This window comes from Moschus berezovskii, chromosome 12 (assembly GCF_049115385.1).
Source record: "Moschus berezovskii isolate FMDL1 chromosome 12, NW_MosBer_1.0, whole genome shotgun sequence".
Taxonomy (NCBI): Eukaryota; Metazoa; Chordata; class Mammalia; order Artiodactyla; family Moschidae; genus Moschus; species Moschus berezovskii.
This window is the reverse complement of record NC_142471.1, coordinates 20021796-20042571: the sequence shown is the minus strand read 5'-3', so window position 1 is coordinate 20042571 and position 20776 is coordinate 20021796. Positions and strand designations below refer to the sequence as shown.

Genomic DNA, 20776 nt, shown 5'->3' with positions numbered 1-20776 from the left:
TTACACCAAGGCACGTCAGCTTGAAATTTTTAAACTATAGGGACACAGAAAATTCCCACAAGCAGGTAAGATGCCAAATGCCAAATGTGCCAGATGTCTGCAGAGCAACACAAGAAGTTAAAAGACAAAATTCTGAAGGAAAATACTTTCAGCCTACTTTCATCTCAAAAAATAAATAAATAAATAAATCCTACCTCTCAAAAAGCCTTCTCGGGAAGAAAGGCATGCCTCAAAATGAGAAAGTAAAAGAAGAAAGAGGAAAACAGGAGATTAAGAAATCTGAGTATCTAAGTCAGTCTGGAATATCTAATGGATGAGAATGCACTGAGAGGAAATTCACACATCTGTCACAGAGTTTGGGTCTAAATAAGCAAAGAGAACAGAGAATGACAAATAAGCGAACAAAACAAAACAGAAAAAGAAGATAACGAATAACAAATTACTGTGAAGAAAAAGAATGGTCATGGCAGGATACTGTAGACATCAGATGCAAATGGTGTTTCCAAGGTGAAAAACCTTATATAATAGGTACTGATTTAAATGCTTTGTTGTATTAACTCATATAATCCTCACAGCCACCTGAGGAGGCAAGCACCACTACTGTACTTTTTTTCCAGACCAGGAAAGTGAGGCAAAAAAAATAACCCGTTCAAAGATACAGCTAGTAAGGCACAGGGCCAAGATGATAAGCCAAGCAGCCTAGTTCTTTAGGCTCTATTGCTTTTTTCTAATTTAGCCTCAATAATGGGAAAGGTTGGGGGCGGGAGGAGAAGGGGACGACAGAGAATGAGATGGATGGATGGCATCACCGACTCTGTGGACATGAGTTTGAGTGAACTCCGGGAGTTGGTGATGGACAGGGAGGCCTGGCGTGCTGTGATTCATGGGGTCACGGAGAGTCGGACACGACTGAGCGACTAAACTGAACTGAATGTAAATACTGAATACTGCTGCTGCTACTGCTGCTAAGTCACTTCAGTCGTGTCCGACTCTGTGCGACCCCATAGACGGCAGCCAACCAGGCTCCCCCGTCCCTGGGATTCTCCAGGCAGGAACACTGGAGTGGGTTGCCATTTCCTTCTCCAATGTGTGAAAGTGAAAAGTGAAAGTGAAGTCGCTCAGTTGTGTCCGACTAGTAGCGACCCCATGGACTGCAGCCCACCAGGCTCCCCTGTCCATGAGATTTTCTAGGCAAGAGTACTGGAGTGGCTTGCCATTGTGATCCAACTCAAATTACATTCTAATGATACTGGAAGGCTATAGGGAAATTATGCAAGTATATAGTGACATTGGGTAACTAATAAATCATCTTTAACAGAAGGAAGTCAACTGATGAGATACATCTGAAAAATTAAGAAACAGCAAAACAAGCATGTATTTAGATGTATAAATAAATACTAATGGATTCAGATAAAAAAGAATTGAAAGTAGTTTCCTCGAAAGTTAGAAATAGAGATGAGGAAGGTGGGGAACTGTTGTTTTACATAATAAGCCTTGGGCAACTGATTTTAAAACTATAAATAAGTAAAGCTTTGATAAAAACAAAAAGTAAATTAAAAGTAGATCAGAATAAAAAATAAACAGGAATGCAGCCTGAAAAAACTAATTTTCAAAAAATTAAAACAAAAATCCCCCTTTTGGATGCACTGCAGAAACCAACACAATATTTTAAAGCAATTATCCTTCAATTAAAAATAGATAAAATTTTAAAAAATCCCTTCAATTCATTAAATTTTCATACTTCTCAAATTATTAAAACCCTTCAATCAAATGAGTGTTTTTAATCCAAAATATGAAAAGATGCCTGGGGAACACATTTGACAATGAAGTTTCTTTACCACGTTTTCCCCCTTTATAACTGGTAGAGAAATTTCTAACAGACAGAACTAGACAACTTAATATTTTACCAAATGACAAGTATGTGGCATATTTGTTCAGCTTCATATCACCCAAATATTCAGTCAAAAATTAGGTCACTTTCAAAAACTAAGTCAACAGGGTTTTAGAGGGCCTTTCAGAAAGTAATCTCCCAGAGTTTTCCCAGTTCTTTGTTCTTGCTCACAGCAAATCTCAGGACCAAATGTCTGTGATTTCTAAGTACTGTTACCCAGTCTTTTCATTGCCACTTTCCCCAACATTCTTGGAATAAGAACACTGGTTTCCTAGAAAAGCTACAGCAATTATACACAACTTGGAAGTAAACACTCTATTTTCAAGTCGTGAGACAGTCTAGGCTTGAAAAAAATTGCAAAATCATACTAATTCTTCAGTAAGTTTACATTTCAATTACTGCAAGACTGAAAGACTTTAAGTAGGCCATAGCTGCCACACTATACAGGAAATTATATCCTAGGAAAGCTCCGTTTTAAAAATAGGCAAAGGAAGAAAGGAAGGTTGCCAAAATACACAGCACTTTCCATTTGTTTTGATTTGAATACAGCATCTGTTTTATCAGGTGCAATCTACAATATTTGTAGGCTTAAAGGCAATGGCAGCAGTTAGGGTGGGAAGAAGTAAATTAAGCAAAAATGTTTGCTTTCTGAGAATAATTTTAAAGTAGATATCAGTAGAACTTAGGTATTAACCAAACATCACAGAATAACTGGACTTAGGGATAAGTCAGACTGGTTTATGTACTCCTTAACCAGCAGAATCAAAGCTGAGAAACTAGACCCACCCACTGAAGAAAGAGACATGTTCTTGTAAATACTATTTAATATTTGTTATATACTTAGAAGTCAACACTTCTTCCTTCTTTACTCATTAAAAAAATACTGAGTATCTGCTGTGTAACATGTACTGTTCTAGGTATAGTAATATAGCAATGAACAAAACAACAACACTCTCTTTGGAGCTTACCTGGTGGGGAAAACAAACACAAATACATACAAAAAATACCATACAGATAGTATAAAAGGCTATTAAGAATATAACAGGGAAATTTTAAGAAAGTTACTTTTATTAAGAAACTACCAGATAGAAAACAAATTTGGATGGGATTACAAGAAAACTTTGTGAGAACAGAGTTTTGATAAAATTGCTATAAATCAGGGGTAAAATAGGATGACTTATGTTTAGGTGAGGGTCACTAAGAAAATGATACTCAAAATTTTTGTCACAAGTAAATTTAGGCTGGAAATATGTAAAGAACTGCCAAGACCATACAGAACTTTCAAAAACTTCTCATTTTATCTTTAACCATTTTACAGTTGGTTTAGATGCTTATGGGTCCTGCCCTCGTACTGGTTAAGCTGTTTCACTGCTCTTCTTGGAAAACATCCATATAATTGGGGTCTCAGAAGATCCACCTTGGAATTAATCACAGTTATATTCGCTGGTTGGTGGTGAACTTTTTTTGCTTTTCAAGCGAGAAAAATCCTCATTTATTTTCTAATCTGATACCTTTCTTGCCTTAATGATTCATGTGACCCTGGGCAAGTTAATTCACTTCACTGAGCCTGTAATCCAATATTCCTTACTACTTTATGGAACTGGAGTGAGGGCCACTGAGATATTGTATCAGGCAGAAGAATAACGTCTCCCTCCTTCAAAGATGGCCCTGTCTTAACCCCTGGAATTTGTGAATATGTCAGGTTGCGTGTTAGAGGAGAAATCAGGCTGCACATGGAATTCAGGTGGCTAATCAGCTGACCCTCAGATGGAGCGAGGAGCCTGGATTACTCAGGTGAGTCCAATGTAGTCACGAGAGTCTTTATTAGGGGAAAAAGACTTCGGAACCTTCTTTTATCTCAGGAGAACTAGAGAGATAGCACCTTGAGGAGGTCTCAGTCCAATGTTTCTGGCTTTGAAGCTGGAGGAATACAGCCGTAAACCAAGGAGTGTGGGCTGCCTTTAGAAGCTAGCAAAGGTAAGGAAACTGATTTTCCCCTAGAGTTTCCCAAATGAATGAGGCCTGTGGATCCATTTCAGATTTCTGACTTCTGACTGGAAGAGAATACATTTGCCTTGGTTTAAGCCAGTAAACGTGTGGCAACTGTTATAGTAGCAATTGGAAATAATAATACACAAAAGTATTTTGAAACTGGTAGAAATTACATAAACATTAAGATGTTATTTTTCTGGTATGATATCTCTGCTTAGTCTCTTCAGCAGACTTGATGGCAGACAGTTTGGTCCCCAGGAGGTCTTAAGAGTAGTATCATACTTCTGTGTCAAGAGCAGGTTCCTGCCTTTCTCGTTTCAGTGTCTGACTGTTTTTCCGTTTCACTCTAGCTCTTGCTTAATTTGTGAAGCAGATTTGATTACCATGTAATTATCAAAACAACTCCAGACACCTGCCTTTTTGCTTCCCCGGTTTCCTTTCAATCACTCATGATTCTGATATTCCCAAAGGGATGGTTAAAGAAACTTGTTCCAGAGTCATAATACTGTAGCAAAATTATGTACAGATAATTCTTTCTTTGTTTTATGAGTTAATCTCTAAAAAGATGTGCAAGGCAATATGTGAAGTATACATCCAAATATGCGTGCATGTAGTAGGTATGTGTGCATATATAAATATATAAGCACATGTCAAGTCTTAAAGTTTTTCCAACAGTTTGAATAAGAATGTTAATGGATTCTCTTCCATAGGTTGAATTACTTTAACTTATGGAGCAGAACTAAAATTTGAGGATGCTTACTTACACCAAATTCATAGAATAATGCAGTAGTAAAATTTTGAGTGTCGTATTAAGGGAATAAAACACAAATCTATGTTTTTAAGTCCTTAAAAACATTAACAAAATTAAATTGATGCATAGTAAGAAATGTAATAATACTGTCATAATGGTTCTTAGGTCAATCCCTGAATAGTACTGTTTTTTCTGCCCTTCTATCACTAATTTACACATGAAGGGCCTCTTTTCATTGTAATTTATTATACTTTTATGGGTTTCCCTAGTAGCTCAGATGGTAAAGAATCCACCTGCAAAGCAGGAGACCTGGGTTCAATCTCTGGGTTGGGAACGTCCCCTGGAGAAGGAAGTGGCAAACTCACTCCAGTATTCTTGCCTGGAGAATTCCAGGGACAGAGGAGCCTGGTGGGCTACAGTCTGTGGGGTCACAAAGAGTTGGACACAACTGAGCGACTAACACACACATACTTTTATATTTCCTTTTGCTATATTCTTACCTTTTAATTAGGGGATGGCATTTGTGTGCCCGCTGACCAGATCCTCATTAGAACTTCATTTTCAATTTGTAATTCTTTTCCAACAAAAACGTTGTACATTTGGGAAGGGAGTGAGCATACTTCACAGATATGTACACAGAGACACTCAGATAACCAGTTATTGTCTATCCTAGGTTTATAATACTTCACAGGTAAGATGGGCCCAGAGTTGAGGAACATATCACCCTGAACTTCAAATATACAATTAAGTAGATTCAGGAAAAAAAATCATACTATCATACTATCATAAACTTTTCAAATGAGGATCGTATTGGCCAGTACAATTAATTAGTAGCAAGTTGTATACTCCCAGCTTATATTTTTGTGGTCTTTAGAAATGAAGAGCAAGTCTTATTTTTATCTTTCAAAACAGAATTCCAATTAAAATATGACACCATAAGGCAAAGTGTTGTCTGTGGACTAGTGCAAGGTTGTGGAGTGTTACTGTTTTGCTTTAAATATAAAATTGACAATCATTTCAGATCTACTACGTCTAATAATAAAAGTTTGGGTAGTATTTTGAATGCTTTTGGAGTTTGACTTCATTTTTCTAGTGATTACTTTTAAAATTTATTTTAAAAAGTATTGGTCTATGACATAATGGAAATTATTAAAAAAAAAACAAAAACCCAAAGTGGTCCTGTATCACAAGTAGCTTGAGAAGCACTGTTAACTGAAGAAAAGTGCTTGTATCTAAAAACAATATTTGAAGAATTTATTATAATAAACATTTAAAAATTAGTGAAAGCAAAAATAAAAAACAACAGCTAAGAGATGGGGAAGAGGAAAGTGAAAGAGAAAAGAAAGACTGATGACTGAAGAGGAAATCATTACAACATACTATGATTCAAGAAGAAAAAAAGACTGTAATGGTCAGTAGCCGTAAGGTATCTATGCTGCTGCTGCTGCGTCACTTCAGTCGTGTCCGACTCTGTGTGACCCCATAGACAGAAGCCCACCAGGGTTCCCCGTCCCTGGGATTCTCCAGGCAAGAACACTGGAGTGGGTTGCCATTTCCTTCTCCAATGTGTGAAAGTGGAAAGTGAAAAGTGAAAGTGAAGTCGCTCAGTCGTGTCCGACCCTTAGCGACCCCACGGACTGCAGCCTACCAGGCTCCTCCATCCATGGGATTTTCTAGGCAAGAGTACTGGAGTGGCTTGCCATTGCCTTCTCCGAAGGTATCTATATATTAAATATATAATATATATAAGGTATCTATATATTTACTCAATTAGAAGATGACAAAACGCCTATGAAGGAAGAAAAAGATTTGGGGACCATAGAGATATTCCAGGTAAACCTATACATTTATAAGACTAAAAAACAGACAATTTCCCAACTTCTTATTTTACTGGAGGTTGAATAGAGATCCAGTGACTCATTTGGGAATCATACTTGTTTAAATGCCAACTGTCAGCAAACTATTTTTGAAACTCCACTTTGTAATTATATTCAAAATTAGTTTTAAAAAAAGATGAACTTCATTACATTTATATAACATTTTTAACCCAAAACATTCTAAAATAATGTTTTTCTAGTATTGTATACAGTGGAAACATTCAACTAGAATTGATCCCTCACAAAACTATACTTACATATTCCTTCACATTTTTCGTTTTGACAGCTTTGTATGAATAATATGCAGGATAAAGCATTCCAAACACCAACCTAAAAGCAAAAAGTGCAAGAGGATGAGTCAAACATAACAATGGTTTTAATAGCTCATGAAAATTTCACCTAATAGAAAAGTAGATAGTACATGGAAAACACATGACGGTGTAAATGTATACAAAAACTTGGTGTATAAACTAAATCCACTCAGAAAAGCAAAGTAAAACAATATTTTTTGAAAACAAAAGGATAGTTTCAATATTTTACACAGGTTTATAGGAACAAAAGATTTATTTTAAAAATGGCCATTTAAAATCTTTTATTCCACAAAAAATATTCTGTGGATCCCTGAACATTTTGGAAAATGTACAAAATTGCTGAAAGTAAAATAAAAATTGTCCTCAGCCTATGAGTCAGAAATTATCACAGGCAACACTTTACCGTATGCAAATCCCATTTTTTATCCATGGGATGCAAACCTAAAACAGACATAATGTTTGCATACACACACACAATTTGTGATAATGGAAAAAGTGGTCCTTCACTCTGATTTCTAATTATGACAGTGCTGTGAAACAATACTTGATATATTTATTATAATATATATTAAAATAACTCAAAGCACTTATAAAATGACAATTACTAACAGGATTTAGTTCTAACAGATAGCATTAAATTATTTCACCAAATTCCAGATCCAAGGAATATGTGTGTGTGTTTATATATACAGAGACACAGAAATGACATGACACAGTACACATTGGCATTTTCACATAATATATCATGGAATTTTTCTCTTCAAATATTAGTTACTGTATTGATATTTTCACTACATTCCACGTTGAAAACAGTCCCGTTTTTATAGGCTTTTGGTTAATTTCCAGATTTCTGCTATTGTGCTGTACTTAGCCACTCAGTCATATCTGACTCTTTGCAACCCCATAGAACGTAGCCTGCCAGGCTCCTCTGTCCACAGGGATTCTCCAGGCAAGACTACTGGAGTGGGTTGCCAGCCCTCCTCCACTGTAACACACAGGTAGTCCATAATATGTTAGCTGTATTAGAAAACAACCTAGGGATTGAACCAGTGTCTTCTATGTCTCCTGCACTGGCAGGTAAGTTCATTACCACTAGTGCCATCTGGGAAGCCTTTCTTAAGGCACAGGAGGAGTTATTTCCTCAGGGCAAGAATTCTAAACAGGAATTTTCTTCAAACTTTCTCTGGCATCTAAAGAACATTGTGACCACACTGTCAAAAATAGAATTTTTCTGTGGTCATAGTTTCATAGACAAAATTTAGACCAGATAGTGCTCAAATTGGCCCTGATAACAAGGGCAGATTGGTCCCAGCAGGGATTGTCCCTTTGGGGAAGGAGGGGTCTTAGTTTGATCAGTCCCAGGATGTTGATTATAGGAGAAAGTCTTGGACATAAGGGAACTTCAGTCCACTTTCCTATCCTATGTCAATAAAGAGCTAATATTTTTAGGCCATTTTTCTTATCCTTGGATCACAGGTATAGGTTGACCAGTCATTAAAACATTTTTTTCCAAGAAGTTCCCAGGTGGGGTGTGGAAACTTAGAGGAAGTGCTTCCCATATTAGCTTGAGAGGTTTGTACCAGATGTCTTCGCACTATTGCACATAATACGAAAAAAATTTCTGTGCACACTGATATTCACTTCTTGGTTGTGATATTGCTGCTTCAAAGAGTATAGACATTTTTGCCTATTACCAAATATGCCCTGCAGAGAAGGAGTTCTACTTTACATTCCTATACATTGCCAATCATGTGTATCATGATTTTTTAAAAAGTTTGCCAGCTAAATAAGAGATACATAATCATCTCATATGTTTTAATAGTTAAAGTACGAGTTTTTTTTCAAGTGTTCACTGGTTTTCTGAAACATGAAGTGTATGATATTATTCTGTTGTATACTTTCCTTTTTGGATTATTTTTAAAAAGAGCTTTAGAATAGTTTTATTTTTGCAGAAAAGTTGAGAAGATAGTATAGACAGTTCCCAATAGCCCACACTGAGTCCTATTAATACTACCTTGTATCAGAGTATGGTATATTTGTCATAATTAATCATAAATAATAAATAATAAATCATTTAAACTATATTATTAACTAAAGTCCAGGCTTCCCTTGTGGCTCAGATGGTAAAGAATCTGCCTGCAATGTGGGAGACCTGGGTTTGATCCCTGGGTTGGGAAGATCTCCTGGAGAAGGGCATGGCAACCCACTTTAGTACTCTTGCTTGGAGAATTTCATGGACAGAGGAGCCTGTCCATGGGCTACAGTCCATTGTGTTGCAAAGAGTTGGACACGACTGAGTGACTTTCACAAAGTCCATACTTTATTCAGATTTCTTACAGATTTTACCTAGCATCCTTTTTCTGTCCCAGGATCCCATTAAAGATAGCATATTTATAGTTAGCTGTATTCCCTCCTTAGGACTCTTGGCTGTAACAATTTCTCAGACTCTTTGGGAAATGATCTGGATAGTTTTGAGGAATATAGATCAACTACACTGTAGGAATACCAGACCACTTCACCTGCCTCTTGAGAAATCTGTATGCAGGTCAGGAAGCAACAGTTAGAACTGGACACAGAACAACAGACTGGATCCAAATAGGAAAAGGAGTACATTAAGGCTGATACTGTCACCCTGCTTATTTAACTTATATGCAGAGTACATCATGAGAAACACTGGGCTAGATGAAGCACAAACTGGAATTAAGATTGCCAGGAGAAATATCAATAACCTCAGATATGCAGATGATGCCAGCCTTATGGCAGAAAGTGAAGAAGAACTAAAGAGCCTCTTGATGAAAGTGAAAGAGGAGAGTGAAAAAGTTGGCTTAAGGCTCAACATTCAGAAAACTAAGATCATAGCATCTGGACCCATCACTTCATGGGAAACAGACAGGGAAGCAGTGGAAACAGTAGCAGACTTTATCTTTTTTTTGGGCTCCAAACCACTGCAGATGGTGATTGCAGCCATGAAATTAAAAAGATGCTTACTTCTTGGAAGGAAAGTTATGACCAACCTAGATAGCATATTAAAAAGCAGAGACATTACTTTGCCAACAAAGTAGTCAAAGCTATAGTTTTTCCAGTAGTCATGTATGAATGTGAGAGTTGGACTATAAAGAAAGCTGAGCTCCAAGAATTGATGCTTTTGAACTGTCATGTTGAAGACTCTTGAGAGTCCCTTGGACTGCAGGGAGATCCAACCAGTCCATCCTAAAGGAAATTAGTCCTGAATATTCATTGGAAGGACTAATGTTGAAGCTGAAATGTCAATCCTTTGGCTACCTGATGGAAGAGCTGACTCTTTTGAAAAGACCCTGATGCTGGGAAAGATTGAGGGCAGGAGGAGAAGGGGATGACACAGGATGAGATGGTTGGATGGCATCACCGACTCAATGGACATGAGTTTGAGTAAACTCTGGGAGTTGGTGATGGACAGGGAGGCCTGGCTGCAGTCCATGGGATCGCAAAGGGTCCGACATGACTGAGCGACTGAACCGAACACTGTAGGAAACTAATCTACAGGCATTTGTCTGATTTTTTTTCTCATGATTAGATACGGTATGGGTTTTGGTGAGGAAAATCACAGAAGCACAGTTCTATCACATCATATTATATCAAGGGCACATATTATTAGCATGACTTATCACTGTTTTGTCAACCCTGAACACCAGGCTGAAGTAGTGTCTGTTGGATTTGCCATTGTAAGGTTACTCCCCGCCCCACCTTTCCATGCTGTAGTCTTGGGAAGGGGTCACTAAGCACAGGCCATGCTTGAGTGAGGAGTTGACCTCTACCTCCCTGAGGGTGGAGTAGCTATATAAATTATTTGGAATTCTTCTGCATGGGAGATTTGTCTATTATTCCCCAGCCATTTATTCAATAATTTATGTACATCAATATGTACTTGTATGTTTATTTTACACTTTTTAGGTTTTAATCTATTTGTTACTCAAAAGCTTTGAACGCTGGGAGACCTTTCAGTTAGTTCCTGTGTCCCTTTGATATACCTCTATAATTGGGAGGGACTTTTTTTTTTAAAAGCAATTACTAATTACTTTCTGGCACTATAAAACAGGCCTGGCTCATACCATGTAGTAATTCCTGTTGCATTCCCAGAATCAGCCACTTCTCCATGGAGCCTTGGTTTCCTTTATGGGACAGTGGTATTTCAGACTGTCTGGTATTCAAGATCCAAGTGTTAAGTGTGCTCATTGTTACTGGAGTGAGGGTGATTCGAGGCTCGTCTTTGTGTGTTTTGTATGTTAGCCAATATCTTTCTAGGTTGTTATCTTTTGATTTTGTTTATGAAGTTTGCTCAAATACATCATGTATTACATTTGCCAGGGCTGCCATAGCAAAATACCACAGACTGGATGGTTAAAACAACAGATGTTTATCATCTCATAGTTCTGATGGCTGGAAGTCCAAGGTGAAGGTGTGGGCTAGTTTAGTTTTTTCCTGAGATCTTTCTCTTTGGATTGCAGATGGTCATATTCTCACTGTGTCCTCATATGGTCATACATTGGTCTGTGTGTGTGTCCTAATCTCTTCCTCTTCTTTTAAGAATACCAGTCGTATTGGATTACGGCCTACTCTGAATACCTCATTTTAGCTTACTTGCCTCTTTAAAGATCTTATCTCCAAATACAGTCACATTCAGAGATACTGCAGGTTAAGACTTCAACATACAAGTTTTGGGAGAGGGATACAATTCAGCCCGTAGCACATACTAATTTAAGGACTTTCAAATAAGTGTTTCCATTTAAATATGCATTCTTAGACTGAGAGCAAATGAATACATCTTTATATGAGAGATACAGAGAAAGATAGATTTTTAGTTTAGATTTATAGTTTATCTGAGGGAGGGGGGATGGGCTATAAATCCCTGGTGACTTATTTTCAGAAAGGTGAACCATGTGTTTGGGGCTCATGTCATCAGGTCTGAGAAATAACAAGTCTTTTCCTGCTCAGGATTTTATCCTCACCAGCTGAAAGCCACATCATTAATACTCTCTGTTATCTAATAATACTACCCTGTGAATGCTACCTCACCAGAAGCCAATTCCCAGACTCTGGCTATGAGGGTTTTAGCTGTGCCACAGAGCCTAGGGCTTTTCAGTTTAACATGGGCACCTTACAAGGCACAGAGGCTTTCCAGCTTAGTGGTTTCTAAGAAATCAGTTGACTTAGCACTTGAGGTGTAAACGAGAACACAACTCTCAGGTCTGCTTGTGTTCATCCTCACTGCCAACCTAAGGTATAATCCCACTGTCAACCACTAAAGATAAAGGTTTACATATTCAAGTTAATCATTTCAGTCTACTTTGTGCTTCCTTTTACAATTGGGACACAATCAACAGATTATCTTCCATAGTCTCGTACAACCTAGTACTAGTAGCTGGATTTAAATTCAACATGAACTCCTCCATCACTATCAGTGGATGAATCTTTTACTTCCCCTTCCCCTGCTATATCACGCATTCAATCTGTAACTCAGGCTTCTACTTGGGGAGCACCCATGCATCCATCCTCTTTTATTTATATACTAGTGGCCAGTGATAATTCTGGGCTTGTGCCATCTCATCTGACTTACTCAATGGTTTTCCCAACATAGCTTCCGGCTCCACTGTCAAGAGCAGTCTTCCTAACACACCTGCGGAACTGCCTTGCTTAAAGACTTTAGTAGCTGGCCTCTTCACCTGCTTGCCAACCAGCCCGTGTGGGGACTCATCAGAACATAATTTGGGAAACCACTGCCTTATATAAACCATCTGTTCCAACATGGTTTCCTCAGTATACCGCCTGTATTTCCACTTCAGTCCTGGACCGTGTGCTTCCTGCCTGCAGTGTCTCCTTTCCTCCTTATCCTCCCCTCCCTCCTCTCCTTTCTTTCTTCTATTTTTTTTTTTTCCTGGCTTAACTTTTTCCCATCAAGATCCCATCCTCTTCCAGACTTCTAAATTACTTTTATTGTGAATTTTAGAATTTGTTAGCATTAGTCATTTTTCCTTTAGCATACTCTATTTTAGATTGTTTGAATTCTTAATGTATATATAACTGACTTCGAAAATAATTTTCTTACATATAGTAAGATTTGGTGCTAGTTGGTGCTATGAATACAGGTTTTTGCCTTTATTTTTTAACCTCTGTATTGAATAGAACCAGTCAAATGAACAAATATTATGTCCCTAACATCTAAATGTTGTAAAGAATAAAAACCAATAATGTATTTCTTTGGAACATGGGAAAGATTAAATGTCTTAGTGAATAGTGGGACAATTTTTAAAGACCACCACTGTTCATAATATAATTTATCATTGCTCCAATGAGAATGCTGCTGCTGCTAAGTCACTTCAGTCGTGTCCGACTCTGTGTGACCCCATAGACGGAAGCCCACCAGGCTCCCCCGTCCCTGGGATTCTCCAGGCAAGAACACTGGAGTGGGTTGCCATTTCCTTCTCCAATGTGTGAAAGTGAAAAGTGAAAGTGAAGTCGCTCAGTCGTGTCCGACCCTTAGCGACCCCACGGACTGCAGCCCACCAGGCTCCTTCATCCATGGGATTTTCTAGGCAATAGTACTGGAGTGGCTTGCCATTGCCTTCTCCGGCCAATGAGAATACTACTGGATAATTTATTACTAACATTGTAATATTTTCTGTTATTTTTTGAGTTCATTTTCTTTAATATTGGGCTCTACTGTAGATGTTTGCAACCTGGGAGGTCAGGCATAAAGCCAAAGCATGAGCACATAGTGTACAAAATCAAATAAAGCTTATTTTAGAAGGCCACCTACAAGATAAACTTACAGTTTATAAAGGGAGTATTTACTACAAATAAAGTTGACCTATAAATATGGGTATCATTTCAGTTACAGAGGCAAGAAGAAATAGTTGCTCATTTCCTCTTAACCTTATTTTTGCCTAAAGAGGCGAGGACTTTGCCAAAATACTCATAATACCCTTCCCTCCTGTTAAGGTAAAGTTGCCTATATGAACACTGGCTATGCTGAAAAACAGTTTAAAAAAGGAAATAAAATTTATGGGAATGCAGTAGTGAAGATGGTTCTTGTGTCATTTTTCATATATGAAAAATACTTGAAATAGCTATCTTCTGGACAGATGTTAAGACACAATCCATCTTCCACCAAAACTGTTTGAAAATTCCACGTTCAAAGGGCAATCTAAGAAGCAAAGAATAAGGGTGCACTCAATACTAGAATTAATGTCATGAAAGCATAAAAGTTAAGCATCAATTCATTAAAAAATTGGTTAAATACTTTTCTGATTAAGATTCTAAAAAAGAACTTATTGCAGAATTTTTGGAAGATATACAAAAGCATAAAAAAGACAATAAAAATCACCAAGAAATTCCATGACTGAATAAACCATCTTTCTTTTATAAATGTATTTTTTATGATTTTTACTAAACTTTTCACAAGCCTGATATATCACTCAAAGTCTTTCAAACTTTAAAAAATGCATCAATAATATTTTAATAACAAACTGATCAATTTAATTAACATTTAAACAAATTACAAAGCACTAATTTCAAGGATTTAAACTTCCTTTTTTATTACTCTTGTCATTCTTTTAAAAACACTGAAAGGGCTTCCTTGGTGGCTCGGTGGTAAAGAATCTGCCTGCCAATGCAGCAGACACGGGTTTGATCCCTGAATTAAGGAAGATTCCACATGCTGCAGAGCAACTAAGCCCGTGTGCCACAACTATTAAGCCTGTGATCTAGAGCCCAGGAACCACGTGTCAGAACTGCTGAAGCCTGCATGCCCTAGAGTCCAGGCTCTGCACCAAGAGAAGCCGCCACAATGAGAAGTCCGGGCGCTGCAATGAAGAGTAGCCCCTGCATGCCACAACTAGAGAAAAGAACAACAAAGAAGCAGCACAGCCAAAAATAAACAATTAAAAAAATGAAAAATAAAGCCACACACAAATAGAACAGTGTTAGTAAAACAAATCCCTCTATCAGCTAGTTTTCTGAATTGAAGTATAGATGATTTACAATGTTGTAATTGCTGTAGTATAGCAAAATGACTCAGTTATACAGATACATGTATTCTTTTTCATTATGGTTTATCCAAGGATACTGAATACAGTTTACTGTGCTATAAAGTAGGATCTTGTTTATTCATTCTATATATAATAGTTGGCATCTACTAACCTATAACTCCCAGTCCATCCTTCCTCCACCCCTACCTCTTGGCAGTCACAGTCTGTTCTCTATGGGTCTGTTTGTTTCCTGGATGGGTACATTTGTGTCACGTGTTAAATTCCACATATAAGTGATATCATATAGTATTTGTCTTTCTCTTTCTGACGTCACTTAGTATGATAATCTCCAGCTGCATCCATGTTGTTGCAAATGATGCTATTTTGTTCTTTGTTATGGCTGAGTAGTATTCCATTGTATATACGCACTACATCTTTATCCATTCATCTGTTGATGGACATGTCGGTTGTTTCCATGTCTTGGCTATTGTGAATACGCTGCTATGAACATAGGGGTGCATGTATCTTTTGGAATTATAGTTCTGTCTGGGTATGTGCTCAGGAGTAGGATTGCTGGATCATATGATAATTCTATTTTTAGTTTTCTGAGGAACCTCCATACTGTTTTCCATCATGGCTGCACCAACTTACATTGCCACCAGCATTGTAGGAGGATGGTTCCCTTTTCTCCACACCCTTTCCAGCACTTATTTGTAGACTTTTTAATGACGGCTATTCTGACAGGTGTGTAATTTTGATTTTCATTTCTCTAATAATTAGTGATGTTGAGCATCTTTTCATGTGCCTATAGGCCATCTGTATGTCTTCTTTGGAGGAATGTTTATTTAGGTCTTCTGCCCATTTTTTTGATTGGGTTGTTTTTTTGTTGTTGAGTTACATGAGCTGTTTTTACATTTTGGAGATTAAGCCCTTGTCTGTTGCCCTGTTTGCAAGTATTTTCTCTGTCGGTAGGTTGTCTTTTCATTTTGCTTATGGTTTCCTTTGCTGTGCAAAAGTTTGTAAGTTTGATTAGGTCCCATTTGTTTATTTTTGTTTTTATTTCTAGTGCCTTGGGAGACTGACTTAAGAAAACAATGGTATTATTTATGTCAGAGAATGTATCACGTAGTTTTAAAAATTAACAGTGATCCAGTCTTCACCTTTTGGCATTATCTTTTCAACTTTTTCTACAATCTTACAACATTATCTTAACATTTTAAAGACCAATATTTAAAAAAAAAGTTCTAATTATGTTATCAGTTCAGTTCAGTTCAGTCGCTCAGTCGTGTCCGACTCTCCGCGACCCCATGAACCACAGCACGCCAGGCCTTCCTGTCCATCACCAACTCCCGGAGTTCACTCAAACTCATGTCCACAGAGTCGGTGATGCCATCCAGCCATCTCATTCTCCGTCGTCCCCTTCTCCTCCCGCCCCCAATCCCTCCCAGCATCAGAGTCTTTTCCAGTGAGTCAACTCGTCGCATGAGGTGGCCAAAGTATTGCAGTTTCAGCTTTAGCATCAGTCCTTCCAATGAACAACCAGGATTGATCTCCTTTAGAATGGACTGCTTGGATCTCCCTGCAGTACAAGGGACTCTCAAGAGTCTTCTCCAACACCACAGTTCAAAAGCATCAATTCTTCAGTGATCAGCTTTCTTCACAGTCCAACTCTCACATCCATACACGACCATGGGAAAAACCAGAGCCTTGACTAGATGGACTTGTTGGCAAAGTAAACTCTCTGCTTTTTAATATACTATCAAGGTTGGTCCTAACTTTCCTTCCAAGGAGTAAGTGTCTTTTAATTTCATGGCTGCAATCAGCATCCGCAGTGATTTTGGAGCCCAAAAAAATAAGGTCTGACACTGTTTCCACTGTTTTTCCATCTATTTCCCATGAAGTGATGGGACCAGATGCCATGATCTTTGTTTTCTGAATGTTGAGCTTCAAGCCAACCTTTTCACTCTCCTCTTTCACTTTCATCAAGAGGCTTTTGAGTTCCTCTTCACTTTCTGCCATAAGGGTAGTGTCATCTGCATATCTGAGGTTATTGATATTTCTCCCGGCAATCTTGATTCCAGCTTGTGTTTCTTCCAGCCCAGTGTTCCTCATGATGTACTCTGCATATAAATTAAATAAGCAAGGTGACAATATACAGCCTTGACGTACTCCTTTTCCTATTTGGAACCAGTCTGTTGTTCCATGTACAGTTCTGACTGTTGCTTCCTGACCTGCATACAGGTTTCTCAAGAGGCAGGTCAGGTGGTCTGGGATTCCCATCTCTTTCAGAATGTTCCACAGTTTATTGTGATCCACACAGTCAAAGGCTTTGGCATAGTCAATGAAGCAGAAATAGATATTTTTCTGGAACTCTCTTGCTTTCTCCATGATCCAGCGGATGTTGGCAATTTGATCTCTGGTGCCTCTGCCTTTTCTAAAACCTGCTTGAACATCTGGGAGTTCACGGTTCACATATCGCTGAAGCCTGGCTTGGAGGATTTTGAGCATGACTTTACTAGCGTGTGAGATGAGTGCAACTGTGTGGTAGTTTGAGCATTCTTTGGCATTGCCTTTCTTTGGGATTGGAATGAAGACTGACCTTTTCCAGTCCTGTGGCCACTGCTGAGTTTTCCAAATTTGCTGGCATATTGAGTGCAGCACTTTCACAGCATCATCTTTCAGGATTTGAAATAGCTCAATTGGAATTCCATCACCTCCACTAGCTTTGTTCGAAGTGATGCTTTCTAAGGCCCACTTGAGTTCACATTCCAAGATGTCTGGCTCTAGGTCAGTGATCACGTTATCGTGACTATCTTGCTCGTGAAGATCTTTTTTGTACAGTTCTTCTGTGTAATCTTGCCACCTCTTCTTAGTATCTTCTGCTTCTGTTAGGTCCATACCCTTTCTGTCCTTTATCAAGCCCATCTTTGCATGAAATGTTCCCTTGGAATCTCTAATTTTCTTGAAGAGATCTCTTGTTTTTCCTATTCTGTTGTTTTCCTCTGTTTCTTTGCATTGATCACTGAGGAAGGCTTTCTTATCTCTCCTTGCTATTCTTTGCAACTCTGCATTCAGATGCTTATATCTTTCCTTTTCTCCTTTGCTTTTCGCTTCTCTTCTTTTCACAGCTATTTGTAAGGCCTCCTCAGACAGCCATTTTGCTTTTTTGCATTTCTTTTCCATGGGGATGGTCTTGGTCCCTGTCTCCTGTACAATGTCACGAACCTCCGTCCAGAGTTCATCAGGCACTCTATCTATCAGATCTAGTCCCTTAAATCTATTTCTCACTTCCACTGTATAATCATAAGGGATTTGATTTAGGTCATATCTGAATGGTCTATTGGTTTTCCCTACTTTCTTCAATTTAAGTCTGAATTTCGCAATAAGAAGTTCATGATCTGAGCCACAGTCAGCTCCTGGTCTTGTTTTTGCTAGCTGTATACAGCTTTTCCATCTTTGGCTGCAAAGCATATAATCAATCTGATTTTGGTGTTGGCCACCTGGTGATGTCCATGTGTAGAGTCTTCTCTTTATAAAATATCATAATTTAAACATAATCAGTTGACATCTTAGAGCACATAGATTTTTATCCTTAAAAGTCTATCTATAATTACTAATAATAGCAATTATTTATCAGCATTTTATATTAAGCAGGATGTTAAGCACTTCTGATATATCATTTCAACTTGTTCTCATACTGACACCTAGAGATAGGTGATATTTTCATACCTATTTCATAAATGCAAAAACTGAGCCTTACAGAAGTTTAAAAAAAGTCCAGTGTCAAATATCTTGTAAGTTTATTGGCTACATTCAAAGTCAGGCACTCTCACTGCAAAATCCACACTTAAAAATCACTGTTTATTTCCTAATGATATATTGTAGAAGTGGAACAGCTGATTTTGAAGATCTTTGATATATATTGCCAAACTGCTCTTTGGAACAGTAACATAATTTATATTCTTATGAGGAATGTATAAAATACCCATTTAAGGACTATGTAATAACACAAAAGTCAAATAAGTAAAATACAGCAGGAGAGTCAGTAGACATTTTTTCCAGTGGATGAACTGTGTTTTTTAGATAATATATGGATTAGAACAATCACGTGGTGCATAAATTGATATTTAAAAGTGGAAAACATCCCCAAATATTATAATGATGCTAACATTTAATTTCAGAACTATCTTAATTTCCCCTGAATGTCTTTGTATTACAAGTTGCTACTGCTAAGTCACTTCAGTTGTGTCCGACTCTGTTTGACCCCATCGACGGAAGCCCACCAGGCTCCCCTGTCCCTGGGATTCTCCAGGCAAGAACACTGGAGTGGGTTACTGCTCTAATAATAGAATTGTAACTGTAGTTTGTTAAAAGTAAGCATAACAAATAGCTTATTGCTGATAATAAACCATATAACATCAATACGTAATATGACCATACTCACTGGCACCTGGGGTTGCTCAGTTGGCAAATTCTCCTTATTCCACTGCTTTCAGAATCATGCTCCCAAACAAACAAAAAATGTTAATTATAGTGTTCTATTACATTAAAGGAGAAACTCAATGAGAAGAGAGATTAACTAAAATGGAATAGCTAATATTAAAGAAACAAAACATACGATCAAAAATCAGAATGATGAAAGACAGATGTACCAGGCTCGTTACGGCGAGTCAGTCATAATTAGCAAGATACCATGTACAGTCTTAAAGAGCAATGCAAAATAAAACATTCCTGGCCCTCATCACAGAGTATAAACAAACCCCATCTGTCTGTAATTCACTTTACACTAAAGACTGAGACCAGTGAAATGCACATAAAATAGCCTGGCCTGAGGATAGTAAACATGCAGAGGTCTCCCAGCTGTTCATTCCTGTGACCAAGAGAGAAACTGCTGCTCGTTCACTGCACTCTTTTCTGCCGACCCTGGTCTCGGAAACTTGTCAACACAGCAGCCACGTGAGTCAGAGCAAAGGACAGACGCTGAGTGGATTTAACTTGCCTTCTTCGTGTTTGTTTTTGGCCATCCTGTTCTAAACCTTTACTTCTCTGGGTGGTGTCATCCTAAAGGTGGATTGAGCTCAACAGGTTATGTTCTTAAACATCACACGCATCTTCTTTGAGGGAGAGTCACTTTAACAGAATTACTATTATTTTTTAATATGACATTCTTGTTTTTTCTTGAAGTACAGTTTAAGAAACTGCCATATGAAACCCATGACTATAAATAACAGGGGAATAGAACTAAGAGCATTGTGTATTATATTGGTATTCCTGTATATTAAATCTCATATGTGAGATTTACCTTGGAACTCAGTACTTAGCTTTCTTCAAGAAAATGATGCCCTACCTTCTATCTAGTAAGAATTATATTGCTCCTTTTTTCCCTACCAAAGAGCTGCCAGGAAGCCAATAGGCAAAACTTGTTGTTCAACCATGACAGGCCTTAGGATTGGCATATTTATATAGTACGTGTATTCACAGGTTTTTATTTTCTATTTTGATTGCAATTTTTTCCTAGTCTTAATTCTCAATTTTTCTTTATTTTCTAACATATACATTTGGCAAATGATTTCTCAGATAATTTGAAAAAACAGAACAGAGCATAAATAAATAGTCAAAATGTACTGGTCATGACAGCTAAGCACAGAATTCAGCTCTATAGTATCAGAAAACCAAAAAGGCATTTTTTAGTTTGAGTAGCCGAGTTTGGGAACCATGGGTGGTTCCCCAACTTAGGCACATGTTAAAATATTTTGGAGGGTTTCTTTTTAAATACTGTTTTTGTTGTTGTTTAAAATGTATAGGTAATCTAAAAAATAAAGTAGAAAAGGTAAAGTAAAAATCTCCCATCTTGAAACACTCTATCTCACCAAAGAAGCATGCAAACAATTTCTAGAATAGCTTATGGTCAACTAATTTGAATATAGAAAACACATGAATAGTCAAACGGT

The 20776-nt window shown here is 37.7% G+C and overlaps 1 protein-coding gene across 2 annotated transcripts in view; it reads right to left on the bottom strand.

Annotated features, from left to right (window-relative positions):
- Nucleotides 1–20776, bottom strand: part of REEP3 (receptor accessory protein 3) — a 104382-nt gene that overhangs the window by 44488 nt on the left and 39118 nt on the right. The window contains exon 2 of one of the 2 annotated variants that reach the window (XM_055425642.2): nucleotides 6769–6841. The exons of the other annotated variant lie outside the window; for it this stretch is intronic. Coding sequence (XP_055281617.1) covers nucleotides 6769–6841 — 73 coding nt within the window. The remainder of the gene's footprint in view (nucleotides 1–6768; nucleotides 6842–20776) is intronic. 2 annotated transcript variants of the gene reach the window in all.